We start from the raw sequence: 17658 nt of genomic DNA, 5'->3' as shown, positions 1-17658 counted from the left end.
TGTCCTGGTTCTGTTTCTCCAAATCCCCAGACCATGTTTGCTGCTAGGGCTCTTTCCTCTTGGCTACGGCTGCTTTAACTGCCAAACCCAGGGTGAGGCAGCTAAACCAGTGCCTGAACTTGGATGAGCAGGGAGCCAACATCCTGGGTGTCCCCTAAGCTGTATATATCCTCTTGCCTTTGACTTGTTTTCATTCCATGGATCAGAGAGAAGACTATTTTTACTGTGGCTCCCATGGAAAGACAGAGAAATATCAGTGCCACTTGAGGCATCTCACTGTTTGGGAATCTTTCCTGTGTTCTCAAATTTCAGTGAAGCAACTGACTTAGAATAACAAATCAATCTGAGATTTCTTATGTTCACAGTCTTGCTTCTTGGATAGTAACTTTGATGTGTCTGGGAGTGACTCCATCTTTGTCCATCAGTGTCACTGAACACCGCCTAGTATATAGCCAGGCTGAGTGAAAGATGCCTGGCCCGAGTTACCTAGGGGCTTTCCAGTGGATTTCACCACCTTCTTCCTCCTGGGCTATTTAATTTCATTTGTTTGAGCATTGCTTCAAAGCAAGTATCTTCACTAGTGACAAACAGGTGTCAAGTAAACAAGGAAGTATGCAAATTATGGTCTCGCTCCTTAGCAAAGGTATTTCTTAAAATTGATTGAATGCCATTTCTAAGGATTTAAGAAATATATCAGTATGTTCTTCCTTCCTCTCCCCCTTACCTGATCAGGACTAATGAGATGCTGTTTATTTAATGGGACGCATTCCCTCTTTCCATTGCCTCTGTGAACCGAGTCCTGCAGTCTTCCTTTTTTAATTATCTGACGCCAAAGACCATTTCAATGGTCTTCCTAAGACCTTCTGAAGTTATTATTTCACTTCTGAATGTAAGAGTTCCTCTCCCCCTCCAGACACATAATCTCTAATCATCTTCTTCACAAGAAGCTGACACTTCATTTGTCTCCTAAGCAATGACATGACTGCCTCTGTGCATAATGAAGTATTGCAAAGCCTGAATTTATTGTGAAGCACATGGCAAAACTAATTGCATTTAACCACAAAAGTCTAATCAGCATAAAAATTGAGAATATAGACACTCCTCGAGTGCTAGTGTCAGAAAGGACTTTAGAGATCATTTATTATCAGCTCAGCTTACAGATGAGAACACTCGGGTCCAGAAATATTAAGAAACTTCTGAAGGTCAGATACTAGCTTTGGGCAAAGCCAGGCCTAAAATTCTGCTTCCCAGGGACTTCAAACCTTTTTCTATTAAATTAAGCTACTTTTTCATGTATTATGCATTTTTAAAAAGAGATTGAAAATATATTTCAGAATGTACATGAGAAGAAATGTGCTTTGTTGAAGGACGTAGATCTCCTGAATCTTATTGAGAGATGAGGTCAGATGCTGCCCCTGCCACGTCAGGCTCCCAGAAGTCACCGGGGGCTGGAAGAACTTCTTCCCCCTGAATGCTCACACGCCATCCTTTTCTTTAAAAAGTGTTTTTTATTGATTTCAGAGAGGAAGGGAGATGGAGAGGGAGAGATAGAAACATCAATGATGAGAGAGAATCATTGACTGGCTACCTCCTGCATGCCCCACACTGGGGATTGAACCTGCAATGCGGGCATGTGCCCTTGACCGGAATCGAACCCAGGACCCTTCAGTCTGTAGGCCAACACTCTATCCACTGAGCTAAAAGAGCTAGGGTTCACATGCCATTCTTTACTTGTCACATGACACTGGCCTCTTCCAATCTCATGTTACAGTTACTTGTGTCCATGACTTATCCTTTCTACCGATGATGAAGTCCTTCAGAACATAATTTCTACCTTTTATTTTTTTATTTTTAAATATGCTTTTATTGATTTCAGAGAGGAAAAGAGAGGGTAAGAGAGATAGAAACATCAATGATGAGAGAGAATCATTGATCGGCTGCCTCCTGCACGCCCCCTACTGGGGATAGAGCCTACAACCTAGACATGTGCTCTTAGCCGGAATTGAACCTGGACCCTTAAGTCTGCAGGTTGATGCTGTATCCACTGAGCCAAACCGGCGAGGGCTACCTTTTATATTTTTGTCATTTCTTAAGTGCCCAGTGCATTGGCCAGTGTGAATATAGAATCTCTGTCTCCTCTCTTGTAAACTTTTAGTGCCAAGTTCCAAGAATCTCTAAAAAAATATTAACTCTCTTAATCAGAGGAAAGCATTTTCTGTTCGTCTTAAGCCAGGAAAACAATGGTCGAGTATAGACGATATGCAGGATATGCGGTAAATAGAACAGGAGTCTGTGGGTTGATAATACAATAGTATTGCACTTATTTCATCATTTCTGGCTTTCAGTAAATTGAGCAGGGTGAAATGAAGCTCAAGCTAGTGGATTATTTTAAATAATTCTTTTTGCAGTTTTGAAAGAAATTTAATTAAAATTTACCATTTGCCTTTTTGTTCTTGTTGCCTCTGGAATTCAGAATAAAGCTAAGATCCCATTTCAGCCTCTAGGGGCAAGTCAGAGTTGGGTGATGTTATTTTAAAGATCTCGCTTAGCTGTTTTATGTCTTCATTCATTCATTCATTCATTCATTCATTCATTCATTGAATATTGAACATCAGCTAGGTGCCAGTCTGTTCCTGGGCTAGACACTAGGATACAGTGTTGAATAAGAAAGGTGGTGGTCCCTTCCCTCGGGAAATCCACAGAATGATGGGAAAGACAGGCAAGCCAGTGGGAATTTACAGTGACGTATGGTAGTGTTGATGGGGGACGCACAGGCTTCTGTGAAAACACGCAGAAGAGGCACCTGTACTCAGTCATAGGGAGAGGAGAGCAGGCTGTCTAGAGCGGGTGGCATCTCAGCCGAGGCCTGAGGGTAAATGGGAGTAAGCCAGGTTGGTGTGGTGGTGCTGGTCACAACGGTCCCGACAGAGAGAACCCCATGTACCAGGTCACAGAGGCAAGAGAGAGGGCGGTGTATTTAGCTTATGGGGAATCTAAAAGGTCTAGGTTTGGGGATGCCAACTCAGTTACAGCCGGGCCCTTGGGATTGTAAGAGTGAAGTGGGCCTTCATGACCTTAAGAGAGGGCACTTAAATTTGGCTCCTGCTGCTTATTGCCAGGCAGAAATATAGCCCTATATAATCATATTTGTACATTTTTTTAACAGAAGCTTGGAGCCCATAGTTTTATGGGAAATCCACCTCTTTTCAAATGTTGGTAATACCATAAATTATTTTAAAACACTACGTGGTTCTGCCAGCTGGATCCAACCTGTGGCTCCCAGTTTATAACCTCTGATCTAGAACAGTGGTTCTCAAAGTGTGGTCCAGAGACCAGTGTCAGTATCACTGTTGAATTTTTCAGAAATGGAAAATTCTTGGGCCCATCCCAGACATAATGAACCAAAACTCTGGGGGTGATGCCCTGGCCGGGTGGTCCAGTTGGTTGGAGTGCTGTCTGTGCACCAAAAAGGTTGCAGGTTTGATTCCTGGTCAGAGCACGTACCTAGGTTGCCAGTTCGTTCCCGTCAGGGCACAGGGCACGTATGGAAGGCAACCAATCGATGTTCCCTCTCCCATCGATGTTTATCTTTCCATTCCTCTTCTAAAACATCAATAAAAACATATCCCCGGGTGAGGATTAAAAAAAAAATAACAACTCTGGGGACTGAATACAGTGTGGTAGACAGGAAGGATGCACCTGCCTCTCAGTGCCCTCCAGGTGATGTAATGCAGCTGAAGTTTGAGAGCCATAGGTTTAGAGCTGCAACGTCCACTCTGATGGACATATGTGGCCAATGAGCACTTGAAACGTGGCGAGTCCACTTTGAAATGTGCTCCACATGTACAAAAGTTAGTGTTTTCCCAAGACTTTGTATAAGAAGGGAAAAATAGCCCTAGCCGGTTTGGCTCAGTGGATAGAGCATCGGCCCACAGACCGAAGGGTCCCAGGTTTGATTCTGGTCAAGGGCACTTCGGTTGCAAGTTCCCCAGCCTTGGTCAGGGCATGTGCAGGAGGCAACCAAGTCCATGTATTTCTCGCACATTGACGTTTCTCTCTCTCCCCCTCTCCCTCCTACTCTCTCTAAAAATCAATGGGAAAATATCCTCAGGTGAGGATTAACCAAAAAATAAAGAAAAAAATCTCAATTTTTATGTTGATTACATGTTAAAATAACATTTTGGAATATATTGGGTTAAATAAAATAAATCACTAAAAGTAACTTCACCTATTTCTTGTCACATTTTAAAATGTGGCTACTAGAAAATTTAGAAGTAGACAGGTGTCCTGTTTCCACTGCTCAGTGCTAGTCCCGAGTACAGTCTGTGAGGTCTGTGAGGCGGGGCGTGCGGGTTAGTGAGGCCGAAGCAGTTGAGCAGAGATGAGCCTCACTGAACAGCCCTATAAAGATGTATACTTCAGCCCCAAGGCCAACAGGAAACCTGGACATGAGCTAAGCTCATGAGAAGCGTGATGAACCCTTCTGGAGTGTGGCTCGTGCTGAGGAGGGAGGCTAAACTTACAGAAACCAGAGTAATCCAGCGGGGACGATGCTGGACTGGCATTGACAGTGTGTGTGTGTTCTGTGCTGGCTGAACATGATATAATTTTCCTCCCCCGTTCTAAGCTCCTCTAGCTGGGCTAATAATCAAATGTAAGAGACAGATTAACAAATGTTAATGCCCGAAGTCTGTTACCTGAGTGTACACTCAGGGGTCCATAGAACGTGACCCAAAAAGTCATTGGGCAGTTGAGGCGATGTGCGGTTCTGGACAGAGAAGGTAGTGGGGAGGTCTGGGATTTCGAAGGGGAAATAGGCCGTTCACAGGTAGCCTCCGACAAATTCCTGCGAGGCAGCCCATAAACAACGGACAGAAGGGAGAAGCCAGCAGTTTTTTGAGATTTTTGCGGTGGATCCTTCCTGTCTACCATACTTTATTCAAATGAGGCGAAGGTGAAAATTGTGGAGTAATTTGCAGGTTTTTCCTCTCTCTCTTCAGGCAGGAAAGGAGAGGGTCACAGTTCTGAGTCTTCTTCTTTTTTTTTAAAATATATTTTATTGATTTTTTACAGAGAGGAAGGGAGAGGGATAGAGAGCCAGAAACATCGATGAGAGAGAAACATCGACAGCTGCCCCCTGCACACCCCCCACCGGGGATGTGCCCGCAACCAATGCACATGCACATGCCCTTGGCTCTATCCACTGAGCCAAACCGGTTTCGGCCTGAGTCTTGTTTCTTAACAACCAGATTAAAATCCTATCTTGAAGGGCACACCTGGGGGTGGCAAGACTTGGTCCCTTTCAGTTCTGTTTAATCTATTTATTCAGTGCATATTACTTGGCTGGGTGGGGGAGGTGTGCTCACCCAATGAAGAACATAATCTTTGTCCCAAAGGAATGCAGTCTAGTATAGAAGAGACACTGAGAGGCGGGTTGGACTTCCAGTTGGAGTACGAGTTAAAGACAAGGACTCTAGAGCTGGAGACTGGATCCTAGTTCCACTCCTTAACTAGCTCAGTGACCCTGGTCAGGTCATCACTTTAAGCTTCTGTTTTCTCACAATAGAGAAAATTATCTGTGAAATAACAGTGCCTTCCTCATGAGGTTGTTGCAGACATTTAAATGAGCCTCGTTCTATATTCTTACCTTTGTATCTATCTATAAAGAGCTTAGAACAGTGCAAATCATAAGCAATATTGCAATTATTATCACTATTCAAGGGGCACTGGTGTGGGCAAGGAGCTAAGGAATCAGCCAGCCTCCACTCTGAACTGAAATACTGGTGTTACGGTCCTGTTTAAAAATCCTGGTATTCCCAAGACTCAGAGCAGGAGAACAGAAGGGATCAAGTCTCTTAAGCCTGGGGCCACTTGATTTCCCTTTCCTCATCTTGTTCCTTTCTTTTCCTCCGGTCTGCGTTCTTCAGCTTTCATGTCTTTACTTCTCTCCAGGAACCCACTGCAGGTTTCTCAGTCTTACCTGAATCGTCACCATCACCCAACAGTCCTCGAATAGCTCCTCTCACAGGTCATAGGTCAGCCTGAAGGAGAGAGGGCGTGACGACTACTTCCAGTCCCCTTTCAGCAGTGAGATGGGCACTCATCTTCCATGACCACTGCATAGGCTTTGGGCAAGTGAAAGAACATTTATTTCTGGTGAGCTGTTTAAAACCTGCACATTCTAAGCACACTCTTCCAGTGGAAGATGGCGCCTAGCTTTCTCATGGCCTACCCGGATCACAATTCGAAGAGTAGTTTGATCTGTCTGATGTTTCCCCCTTCCTTTGGTCTTAAATCTAATTTCACATCTTCCACAAAACTTCAAGGGTGAGCGCATTTGGCTCTCGCCCTTCTAGCATGCGTCATTTTTGGCAAGGATAAATAAACACGGACTGGAAACAACCGGAATATCCCATCCGTGTGGAACTGTTTAGAGAAGTTATGATAACATCATGGAATATATGCAGTGGTTAGAAAGAATGAGGCAGCCCTTTATGTACTCATATGAATGCTCTCGGAGATAAGTGAAAAGATAAGATGCAGAAGAGTGTACATAATTTTGTACATACACTGTGTTAAGGGGAAAATGAATATTATTTTCTTGACTCTAAGACACCATCGATTGTGAATGCATTATTGGTATTCATCATGAAGACAGGAAAATGGTTGCCAATCAAAATTATGGCTTCATAAATTAAAATACATGTTTTTCAAAAATGTAAAGGTATGTTTTAGAATTGATAGAATACGGCGTGTTGATATTTGCTTTTACTTGCATGGTGTATCTATAGTTATTATCACATCTGTTGGGACCACGGGGCCCTGGAGCTGCCCTGCTCAGGGGGCTCTGCAGTGTGTGGGCTGAGGTGGCCACAGAACTTTGGACAGACCTCTGGGAGCCACCGGAGGAGGCCAAGAGTGACGTGTTCATGTGCTGGTATCTGTATCTGGTGTGCGGATTTATACTGGTCTCCTGATCCGGTGTACATGCTCTGCGCTGCTTGCTTTCTGGTTTGGGACTAAACAGATGTGAAACCATGTAGAACCGAGTCTAAGTGTGATTCCCACCCATCCTGGGAACCAAGAAGAGGTGCTGTGGTTAGCAGGCCAGAGTCTGGCACTCGGTGGGTGACGAGATGCCACTGCAGGAGTGTTAAACTGGGTGAGACCATTGGCCACGGGGGCAGAGGGGGGTGGCAGAGTGGACCATGAGGGTTCCTGGTTGTCAGGGAGACGTGAGCAGGTACTCTCCTTGGTCTTTTCCCCAGCACTGAGCGCAGACCTGGCACGGGATGCCCTCAGTGCATTTTATAAAGGAAGGTCATTGAGGAGAGTTCTGGGCTGAAAACTGGGACTGGACTTTGAAAGAGATGGAAACTGCTATTCAACTCTTGTGCAACTCTCCCCATTTAGGCTGTTTATTAAGGATGTGGGTTCTCAAGAAATGATCATAGGGGCTCCGAAGAAATTCTGTAAGGTCACGTGGCCTGATTCAAACGGAGGGAAAGTAAGCTCGGAACCAGACACCTTGACTACATCGTGCCCTCCCTTCCCACGCTGTGAGGACAGAGGAACCCCAGCTGTGAGGACAGAGGAACCCCATCGTGCCTCCCGGTGCTCTCAGCCGGTCCCTTTCTGCAGGGAGTCTTTTTCTATGGGGCCTGCGCTCGTTATTGAAAGCTCAGAAGTGGAGTTCTATCGTTTCTCCACATCAACCAGCCTTAAAAAATGCTGGCGTGAATATGAATTCCCTGGAATTATTTACATGTGAATTATTACTATCAGCTGTCCCTCTGTGGGAGATTTCACTCCAAGTATTCAACATACCAACCTATTCAAAAACGGAAAAATCGTGGTGTTTCTGTTAAACCTTAGCCAACAACAAACTCATAACCTTAATGCAGAAGCAATGTTAAGCTAGTGTCACCTTAAGGGCCAGCTACCAGGCTGAGAGAATTCCTTGGAAGCCCAGAGGTGGAGAAGAACCATGTTGACATTCCCGCCAGCTCAAAGGGCTGGCAAAGACCAGGCCTCAGGGCCGTGCGGTTCCGCCAACTCTGCCTCGTTGGAACGTCCGGAGCAGCCCTCACCGTCTCACCAAGCTGAAGGACAGGGGCGGGGAAGGGTGCTTCGCTTACTCACGAAGCCCTTTCCACATGTGACTACATGCGTTTCTTGTAGACAACATGAGGCTGGGTTTTGTTTTTGGGTCCACTCTGATATCTGTCTTTTAAATGGTGTATTTAAACTATTGATGCTTAAAGTGATTATTGATATAGTTGGATTGATAGCTATCATAATTGCTACTGTTTTCTATTTTTTTTTTTGTCCTTGTTCTTTTGTCTTTCACTTTTCCCCCCCCAGCCTCCTCAGGCTTGAAGTATTTTGTATGATTCCATTTCCCCCCCTCCTCTTAGAATTTCAATTCTACTTTTTAGAAAAATATGTATTTTTATTGAGAGGAAGAAACATCAATGAGGAGAGAGATTCATTGATCAGCTGCCTCCTGCACGCCCACTCCTGGGAATTGAGCTCACAACCCGGCATGTGCTTTTGACAGGAATCAAACCAGGGACCCTTCAGTCCGCAGGATGACACTCTATCTATTGGGCCAAATTAGCTAGCGCTCAATTATATATTTTTTAAAACTGTATCTTTTTTAGTGGCTATCCTTGAGGTAGCAATATATATAGATTTACAATTAATGTAATCATGTAACACTGTACCACCACCACACAGGTAGTTTAAGTACCTTATAACACAGGATTCCCACTTCCCCTTCCCATTCTTTATAATAGAGTTGTCATTCATTTTAAATATCCATAAGCTATAATCGTGGAATAAGTTATTTTTTTAAATGAACTCTTAACCTGTATGATCAATTAATAAGAGTAATATTTTTATTTTTTCCTTCATTTATTTCTTAATATTCTTCCTTTCTTCATGTAGATCCATGTTTTAGAACATATATATAATTTACCTTTTTCTCTAAAGAACTTTTAACATTTCTTGCAGATTTAATCCCTCAATTTTTGTCTGAGAACATACTTCTCTTTTACTTTTGAAGGATCAGAGTACAGAACTCCTGATTTCTTTTTTTCCTCTTAACACTTTAAATTGTCCACTCTTCTTGCTTGCTGGTTTCTGAGACATCGGATGTACTTCTTATCCTTACTCTAATAGGTATTTTTCCTCTCTGGCTTTTCTTCAGTATTTTTTGTGTGTTTGGTTTTCTGCAGTTTGGATAGAATATGCTTACGTGAATATTTTTTGTATTTATCAAGCTTGGTGTTCACAAATATTACCTCGGTGCCTCTTTCTGCTCCTCCCAGTATTCTTATCGTGCCCGTTACACTTTTCGCCGTTGTCCCCCAGTGCCTGGCAGCCCTTTTTCATCTCCTTAGACTTCAGTTTGGGACGTTCCTATCGACATTTATTCAAACTCACCGATTCTAATAAGACTCCCAAAGGCATTCTTCATTTCTGTTAGGGCGTTTTTGATTTCTGTAATTTCCTTGGATTCTTTTGAGTTTCCATCTCTCTGCATTTATTACCCACCTGGTTCTTGCATGTGTCTTTTTTTTTTTTTTTTTTAAGCAGAGTCCCTAGCATATTAATCAGTTGTTTCAAATTCCGTTTGATAATCCTGATGTCTGCCATAGCTGTGCCTGCTCCGTCTCTTCAAATCGCATGGTCTTTTGGTTTGCCTTGTGATTTTTTGTTGCAAGTGGGACAGTGGACCAGGTAAAGAGGACTGCGATGCGTTAGTGCGAGGCTTTATGTTTGGCTGCGTTCCCTGTTTACTGAAGCCTAAGTGTCAGAGGCTCAAGTTTCCTCTGCTGCCCTTGTTTCTGTCCTTTGCCTTTGTTTTCCCAGAGAATTAACAAATGTGACCTGAGATGCATGTTCTTTCCATTGTATCACCTTGTTGCTGTACAGAAGCCTGCTGGTGTGGTGGTGAGGGGAAGGGAGAAGCCGGGTAGGGGGAGATGCTCTATAGCCTATGACTAGGTCTGTCTTGTAGTGAGCCTGTGACCCCGAGCTGTGACCTTGAACAAGTACTCAGCTGTTTTTTTCCCCCTTATGAGAGACGGGAAGGTTAGAGAATACTGGAGATGGGTGTTTATTTCCCTTGTTCAGGTCAGTTAGGCTCTGGGAAAAATTTCCGTTGAGGACAAAAGATACTGGGCATATTTTTAAATGGCTACTTCCCCCCTCCTTTTGCTAAATGTATGAGATTTGTATGAGATTTTTTTTCCCCTTCCTAAGACGCACCCCCTGGAGGTTTTCTCTCAAACTTGTCCACTCCGAGTCTCCAGCAGTTCATGATTGGAGTAGGTTTTCCTGGTCTTCTGCTTAGTGTAGGTCAGTGATGGCGAACCTATGACACGCGTAGCCATTTCTGATGACACGCAGCCGCATGCCGAGGATGAAACATTTGCTGCTCCTGAGGATGAAACATTTGCGACTAGAGTCTTGGAGTTAGTTTTTTCCTCAAAGTGACACACTACCCGAGTTATGCTCAGTTTTTTGGTGAAGTTTGACACACCAAGCTCAAAAGGTTGCCCATCACTGGTGTAGGTTGTGATTCTCTGCGTCCGCCTCTGTATGTCTTCAGTTTGGGGGGGGGGGGGGGCAGCTGGTTTGCCCTATGACCTCAGTGCTTTGATCTAAGAACTGTCGATTTTCAGTTTGTTCAGCTTTCTTCTTGTTGTGTGAATGGGAGAGATGATTTCCAAGCTCCTCCCAGACACTGGCAATCTCAAGCGCTTTTCTCTGGGTGGTAAGATTTCTTTGTCCTTTGCTTGCTGCCCACATTTTCTACAATGCCCATATGCATTTATTTTATTACTAGAGGCCCGATGCACAAAATTCGTGCAAGAGTAGGCCTTCCTTCCCCTGGCTGCCCCGGCTTCTTCCAGAAGGTCTTCTGGTCTCATTAGCATATTAAGCTTTTATTATTATAGATGACAAAAAAACGTGTTCCTAGAAAATAATTTTTTAAATGAATTTAACTGCTATTGACTTGGAGTGAACTAAAGGAAGATTTTCTGGCTAGCACACAATGTAAACCGCTGAGGAAGAGTGGGAGGGGGCGCTTAGTCCATGGCAGCACCCCGCCACTGTGCAAGTTTAAAGTCACCCAAGCAATAGACTCCTCTCCCTTGTGATACACGTGGTTCATTGCAGCAGAATGGCTCTCTCTGCACACCCCCCCCCCCCACACACACACACAAATCACAAATGTCCTGTGGCAGGAGCCTGTCACTCAGGCACCAGGGTTTCAATGCTCTGGAACTCAAAACCAAGAAGCAACATTTGTTGAGCTAAGTTATCTGTTTATTAGGAAAGCACCACCGCCAAATTCTTGGAAATTACTGGAATTTTATTTGCCTCAGGCTTATGACTTGCAACCAAAGACATTGTGCAAAGAAAGCAAAGAGTAAGTACACTTTAGGGAGAAGGAGACGATACACATTGGTAACAAAGGAGATCAGGGTGACAAAAAAAAAGCCATCCAATGCACTATATAGACTGCAATATTCAATAGCATTTTCAACAGAACCTGTTTTTAAATCAAGAGCAAAAAAAAGAAGCAATGTTTACAGTAGACATAAATCTTATACAATTCAAAAAGCAGTTTTATGTTTAGGTCATAGAGCATAAAATGGAAAAATGTCTATGCAGGTGAAGTCTAACTACTGTACATTAATCACCTATTAAAGTTGCTTATATGTACCACAGTGTAAAAAAAAAGAAATACCGAACAAATAAAAATCTTGAAAATTGCCTGATGAAAAATAAAATAACCAGTGACTTTGAATGACTTCTCCTGGTTATCAGTGCTACAAAAAAGACAAAAATCTTCTCATCGGAGCAGGTGATAAAACCAGGCACAATCAAACCATTACCAAATTAGACCCACCCATAGAAATATACTATCCACCCACATATTTTCCATCAAAAGCTTTATTTTGTTTGTTTTAATCTTTGAGGCCCATTTGGTCACAATATGTTACAAATATTTGTGTGCGCGTTTTTTTACACCATGATAGCATATGTTTTGTCTGGCACTATCCTAAAGCTAGTGTATAGGTGGTGGTGATGATATAGAAACAGCCCAGTGCCCATACCACAAATGAACTCACTGGGGAGAAGTGAGAGAGGGGAGGAAGGAATTCAGTTGGAACAAGGTCCGTGTCCATCACTCGTCATCAGTCCCGCTTGCTTCTGACTGTTCCTGAAGTCAAAGGTAAAATGGAATGAAGTTACATACAAGGAAAAGATGACATAACCCATCACAAGGCCACGCAGAAAACAAATGACGTGTCGGAAAGCTAACGCCCACGCCTCTCCGTTCTACGGGAGGATGAGAAGCTGAAAGACTCAAACGACACCCACCCTCCGTGCCAGTCTTTCCCTCTCTCGCTTCAGCCTGAAAGGTTGTGTTTAGCGCCATGTTTTAGAAAAGTCATGGGAGGAAAAAGTGCCGTGCATTTGCTGTCTACTCCCTGGTATCTCTACTGAAGGAAGCACATTGTTTTAAATGTAATGGAAAATGAATGTTCCAGAAAGAGAGCCGTCAGGGTGGACACCTGAGGTCCTCTGCAAAGTGCGTGAGATGGAGGCCACTCCCTGCCCCCTGGTCGCCCATGGAGTCAAGCTATTTGCACCTGAATTCAGCCTCTGCTATCTACTTATGTCACCTGAGCAAAACACATAACCTAAACAGGGATTTATGTGGCATCTACCTCATGGTGCTAACAGAAGCATTAACCCATTGCACGCCTTAAGTGTCTGTAGACCCAAGCAGCAGACCTTCCCCACACACCACGCGCATCTATAAAAAAAAAATGTTTTTCCTAAGTGGCAGCCCTGACCAACTTTAAAATCATCTTTCGTGCCCTAGCTGGTTTGGCTCAGTGGATAGAGCGTCAGCCTGCGGACTCAAGGGCATGTGCCTTGGTTGCGGGCACGTCCCCGGTGGGGTGTGTGCAGGAGGCAGCTGATGGATGTTTCTAACTCTCTATCCCTTTCCCTTACTCTCTGTAAAAAAGCAATTAAATATATATTTTTTAAAAATCATCTTTCCTGAGAATTTTCAGGTGAAAATATTCAAGAACACCTGAATTGTAATATATTTATTTTTATAATATTAATTGCAAATTGATTTTAATTAAATTCGAAATGTGTGCGGGGATGGTTTCCGTTTTGGACGTGTGGTAGTTGACTGTTTAAATATAGTTCCACACAGGCACGTAGGAAGGTACTTATTTTCAGGCTCCATAAATGCTGCCTGAATTTTTAAATTATTAACAATAACACTTCTAGATACTTAAAAATTCACCTGTTTGTGGTTTTTTTTTGGTACAGTGTTTTAAAAAGCAACTCAAACCCAGCACTCTGACATCCTTTTTTCTTATTCTTCCATCTAATCCTTATTCCATCTATACATTGCTACTGTCCAGGCACATGCTGAGGGTCAGGAGATAGAACATTAACTGGCCCTGGAGAAAACTCTATCTGTAAGTAAGCAGTGGGAAGATAAGAAAGGGGGGAAGGAAACTAGATTTAGTGTTTTTCATTTTTGAAGACTATTAAAAAAGCAATAAACAAAGACCCAAATTCCTTGTTCTATAAGCAGGCAGCTCCGTGCACATCCATCAGAAATGAAATCTCACCCAATCTTGACGTTTTCATTTCTAGGTAATAAAGAGAGGAGGTTGGAAAGGACAAGAAAGCCTGAGAGGGAACCCGCAGCGGAGAGGGCTGCGGCCCCGGCCCCAGCTCCACTTACGTTCTCATCCTGCTCTTCGTCGCTGTCGAAGTCGCTCACCACAGGTTTGGCTTTCCCTCGATTTGGCCTTTTCTTGCCTTTTCCCTTGTCCCGACCTTTCTCGTCTTTTTTATTGAGCTTGATTTTCACCTTAACAGACTTTGCTACAGTGGAAACAAAACAGACAGCAATGAGGAGTCACAGGGAACTCATTTGCACAGGAAGATGACAAACCAAAAGTGCAGGAGTGTCCAGATCACTCGTGGTTTATTTCTGGTTTCTGCCGTCCTGTCTGGTTCGCACCCCTTCCACTTGCAAACACACAGGTACCTTACACAGGCCACAGGGTCCTCTCCCTGTCCCGAGGACCTCTTCTACTTGGTGGAGGGGGTGGTGTAGACATAGAACTTTGACATTTAAGAAAGAAAATCCAACTATTTGAATTTCCTTTTGACAGCATAGAAAGGTTCACAATGGAAAGTAAAAACAAAACACTCAAGCAAATGAACATGAAAGCTTCCTTCCCCCATCTCTCTACCTACTGTTCTCGTTCTGGTGATTATTGCCAGAAAAAGAATTACACATCCATCCCTACACATATAGCCACCCCTGTGTGTGTACACACACGCCCTTTATACCCTTATCCCAAAGGGGTTGTTGTATGCTCATATCCACACCATGCTTTCTTCTCACAGCTGTGGGACATTTCTATGTACCAACCTGGAAAAGGTCCACCTTATGTGTACACTATGATTTTTTTAACCTGTCCCCTAGGGATGGGTGCTAAGGTTCCCAGCTTTTTGCCTCTAGAAACGAAGTGCCATAAAGCCCGTGGCTGGCATATCTTGGCAGAATTTGGGGGCGGTCTGGTGCACATATTCCTATGGCAAGCTTCTAACCATGGTCTGCTAAATTAGCCCGCAGGGACGCGGCCCTCATTTCCCCTCTCACAGGGCTATTCGGAGGACAGAAACAAAAACACTTAGAGGTGTTCAACGGGCTATGGCATAAATACAGGTGTGTATCCCCAAGTATAAGAAAAGCTGTTCCACGGCCTTGTTCTGGGACGTTTCCACAGAACACCGCTTTTAGCACTTGATGATGAAGTCACGGAGAATGTGGGTCTCTCACTCAAGCCAGTTTTGCTAGAATATCGTGTTTGGTGGGTCTCAAGAAGAAGACACGGAGGGATAAGTTTAACCAAGGAGGAGAAGGACCTATACACTGAACATAACACACTGCAGAAGGCACTAATAAAAGGGAGGCATAGTTCATGCTTCATGCTCTTTAAATGGAAAGGATTAACAATGTTAAAATGTCCATACTACCCAAAGCAAGCAATCTACAGATTCAGTGCAATCCCTATCAAAATTCCAGTGGCATTTTTTACAGAAATAAAACAAATAATCCTAAAATATTTATGGAAATACAAAAGACCATGAATAGCCAAAGAGCAATCTTAAGAAAGAAGGACAAAGTTGGAGGTACTACGTTCCCTAATTTCAAACTATATGACAAAGTTATTGTAATCAAAACAATGGAACAGAATAGAGAGCCCAGAAATAAACCTTCCATATATGGTCAATTAATTTATGACAAAAGAGGAAAGAATGTACAATGGGGAAAGGACAGTTCTTCAATAAATGGTGTTGGGGAAACTGGACAGCCACATACATAGGAATGAAACTAGATTAATCATAAAACTCCTAGAAGAACACACAGGCAGTAAGTTCTTTGACATCTATCTTGGAGATGACCTTAAGATTTGACATTAAAAGGAAAGGCTGTGAATGCAAAAATAAACAGGTGGGATTACATCAAGCTAAAACTCTTACTGCATAGCAAAGGAAACCTCAACAAAATGAAAAGTTAACCTATGAAATGTGACAACATATTTGTCATTCATATATCCGATAAGGCTATATAAAGAACTCATACAACTCAATAACAAAAAAAACTAATAATCTGATATCACCATCACTAATAATCAGGGAAATACAAATCAAAACCACTGTGACATATTATCTCACACCTGTTAGAATGGCTACCATCAAAATTTCAAGAAATAAGAAGTGCTGGTGAGGATGTGGAGACAGGAAACCTTGTACATGACTGGTGGGAGTGTAAATTGGTGCAGCCACTGGAAAACAGAATGGAGGATCCTCTCAAAATTAAAAATAGGGGTGCATATGATCCAGCAATTCCACTTTTGGGTACTTATCAGAAGAAAGCAAAACACTAACTCAAAGATATATGCACCCCCATCTTCACTGAAACATTATTTATAATATCTATATTTTATTCCTATATCTTGGCTATGTCTATACATATATATATAGATATATCTATCTATATATTATATATAGACAGACATAGATATATCTATATATATAGATCTATATCTATAGATATAGATCTATATATATAGATATATCTATAGATATAGATCTATATCTATAGATATATCTATAGATATAGATCTATATCTATAGATATATCTATATATATAGATCTATATCTATAGATATATCTATAGATATAGATCTATATCTATATATATAACAGAATACTTAGCCATAAAAAAAATGAAATCTTATCATTTGTGACAGCATGGATGGACCTTGAGGGTATTATGCTAAGTGAAGTGAGAGAAAGGCAAATACCATATGATCTCACTTATATGTGAAATATATAACAAGCTCAGAGAACAGATTTTGAGGTTGCAAGGTGGCGAAATAGGTCTTAAGTGTCACGAGGCACAAAGTACCAGTTATAAAATAAGTTATGGGGTTAAGGTGCAGCAGGAGGAGGACAGCTAACAATACTGTCCTGCATATTTGAAAGTTGCTAAGAGGAAGTCTCAAAAGTTCTCATCACAAGGAAAACCAATTTTTGAACTATGTATCATGACGAAAGTTTAGTGATCACTTCACAATCCATAAAGATATCATTACATCGTATACCTGAAACTAATACGATGTCCTAAGTCCATTACACCTCCACAGAAAACCGAAAATGTAAGAAGAGGAGGCACAAGAAAGTGTTGAAGCACAGGAGTCTCACCGGGGGCCCCCAGGAAGGCATGCAGGCTGCCCACACCGAACCTGTGACTGACAGATCTAGGTCATCAGTTGTTTTATTAAGCCACAGAGTTCGTGGGAACTTGTAATAACAGCAACAGCTAGTTAACATACCAAGCCTCGAGAGAGATAGAAGTAGTAAAACTGATTTGGGCTGGGCGGGCAGTTCTTTGAAAACAGATGAGAAATCTGGCTCTACAGAAGGAAATACCTAGCTAAGATAATGTAGGTTTATTCATCAAATGCAGGGATATAAGCACTGGGTGAGAACCATATAAAATGGAAAATGGTTAAATAAATAAAAGACAGTATCACTCGGAAGGCTGATACTGGATATGGGGAGACAGGGGCACTGCCGTCAAGGAAGTGAACTCCAGCTGTGTAGTAATATGTAAGCATCAGATGTTTGCAATGACTTATGGGTAAGAATGTTCAGGACAGCATTCTTTAGAGTAATATATTTTGGTACATTCATTAATGAATGGTAATATAAATTGCTGTAAAAAAAAAAAAAAAACCACAACCACACTGATTGCTGTGGGAAAATGCCCCCAATAAATAGAAAAACCACGCTATAAAACAGTGTGCTCTGCTTTTATGAACAAAACACTTAGGTGTAGAAAAAACTGGAAGGAAACTTCTCAAAACGTTAAATGTAAACTGGGTGATAAAATTATACAAATTTTCCTTTCTTAAAAAATACCTTCCCAAGTTGTCTGTACTAAGTATGTAATTAGGAACAAATCTAATAAAAATTTTAAATCGTATCTGTACTGTTTGACAGAGCAGATCATAAACTAC

At 42.3% G+C, this 17658-nt stretch overlaps 1 protein-coding gene across 7 annotated transcripts in view; it reads right to left on the bottom strand.

The window, feature by feature from the left end:
* Positions 1–11313: 11313 nt before the first annotated feature.
* SMARCA2 (SWI/SNF related BAF chromatin remodeling complex subunit ATPase 2) overlaps positions 11314–17658 on the bottom strand; it is a 167805-nt gene continuing 161460 nt past the window's right edge. For 6 of the 7 annotated variants that reach the window (XM_079791124.1, XM_079791129.1, XM_079791127.1 and 3 more), the window contains 2 exons: positions 13799–13941; positions 11317–12241 (listed from right to left, as the gene is read on the bottom strand). In XM_079791124.1, the coding sequence (XP_079647250.1) occupies positions 12206–12241; positions 13799–13941 (179 nt within the window). In that variant the 3' untranslated portion in view covers positions 11317–12205. Of the gene's footprint in view, positions 12242–13798; positions 13942–17658 lie in introns of all 7 variants that reach the window. The other variant, XM_079791130.1, reaches the window with a different exon arrangement.

Source organism: Cnephaeus nilssonii (genome assembly GCF_951640355.1).
Source record: "Cnephaeus nilssonii genome assembly, chromosome: 14".
NCBI lineage: Eukaryota > Metazoa > Chordata > Mammalia > Chiroptera > Vespertilionidae > Cnephaeus > Cnephaeus nilssonii.
This window is presented reverse-complemented; position numbering and strand designations above follow the sequence as displayed.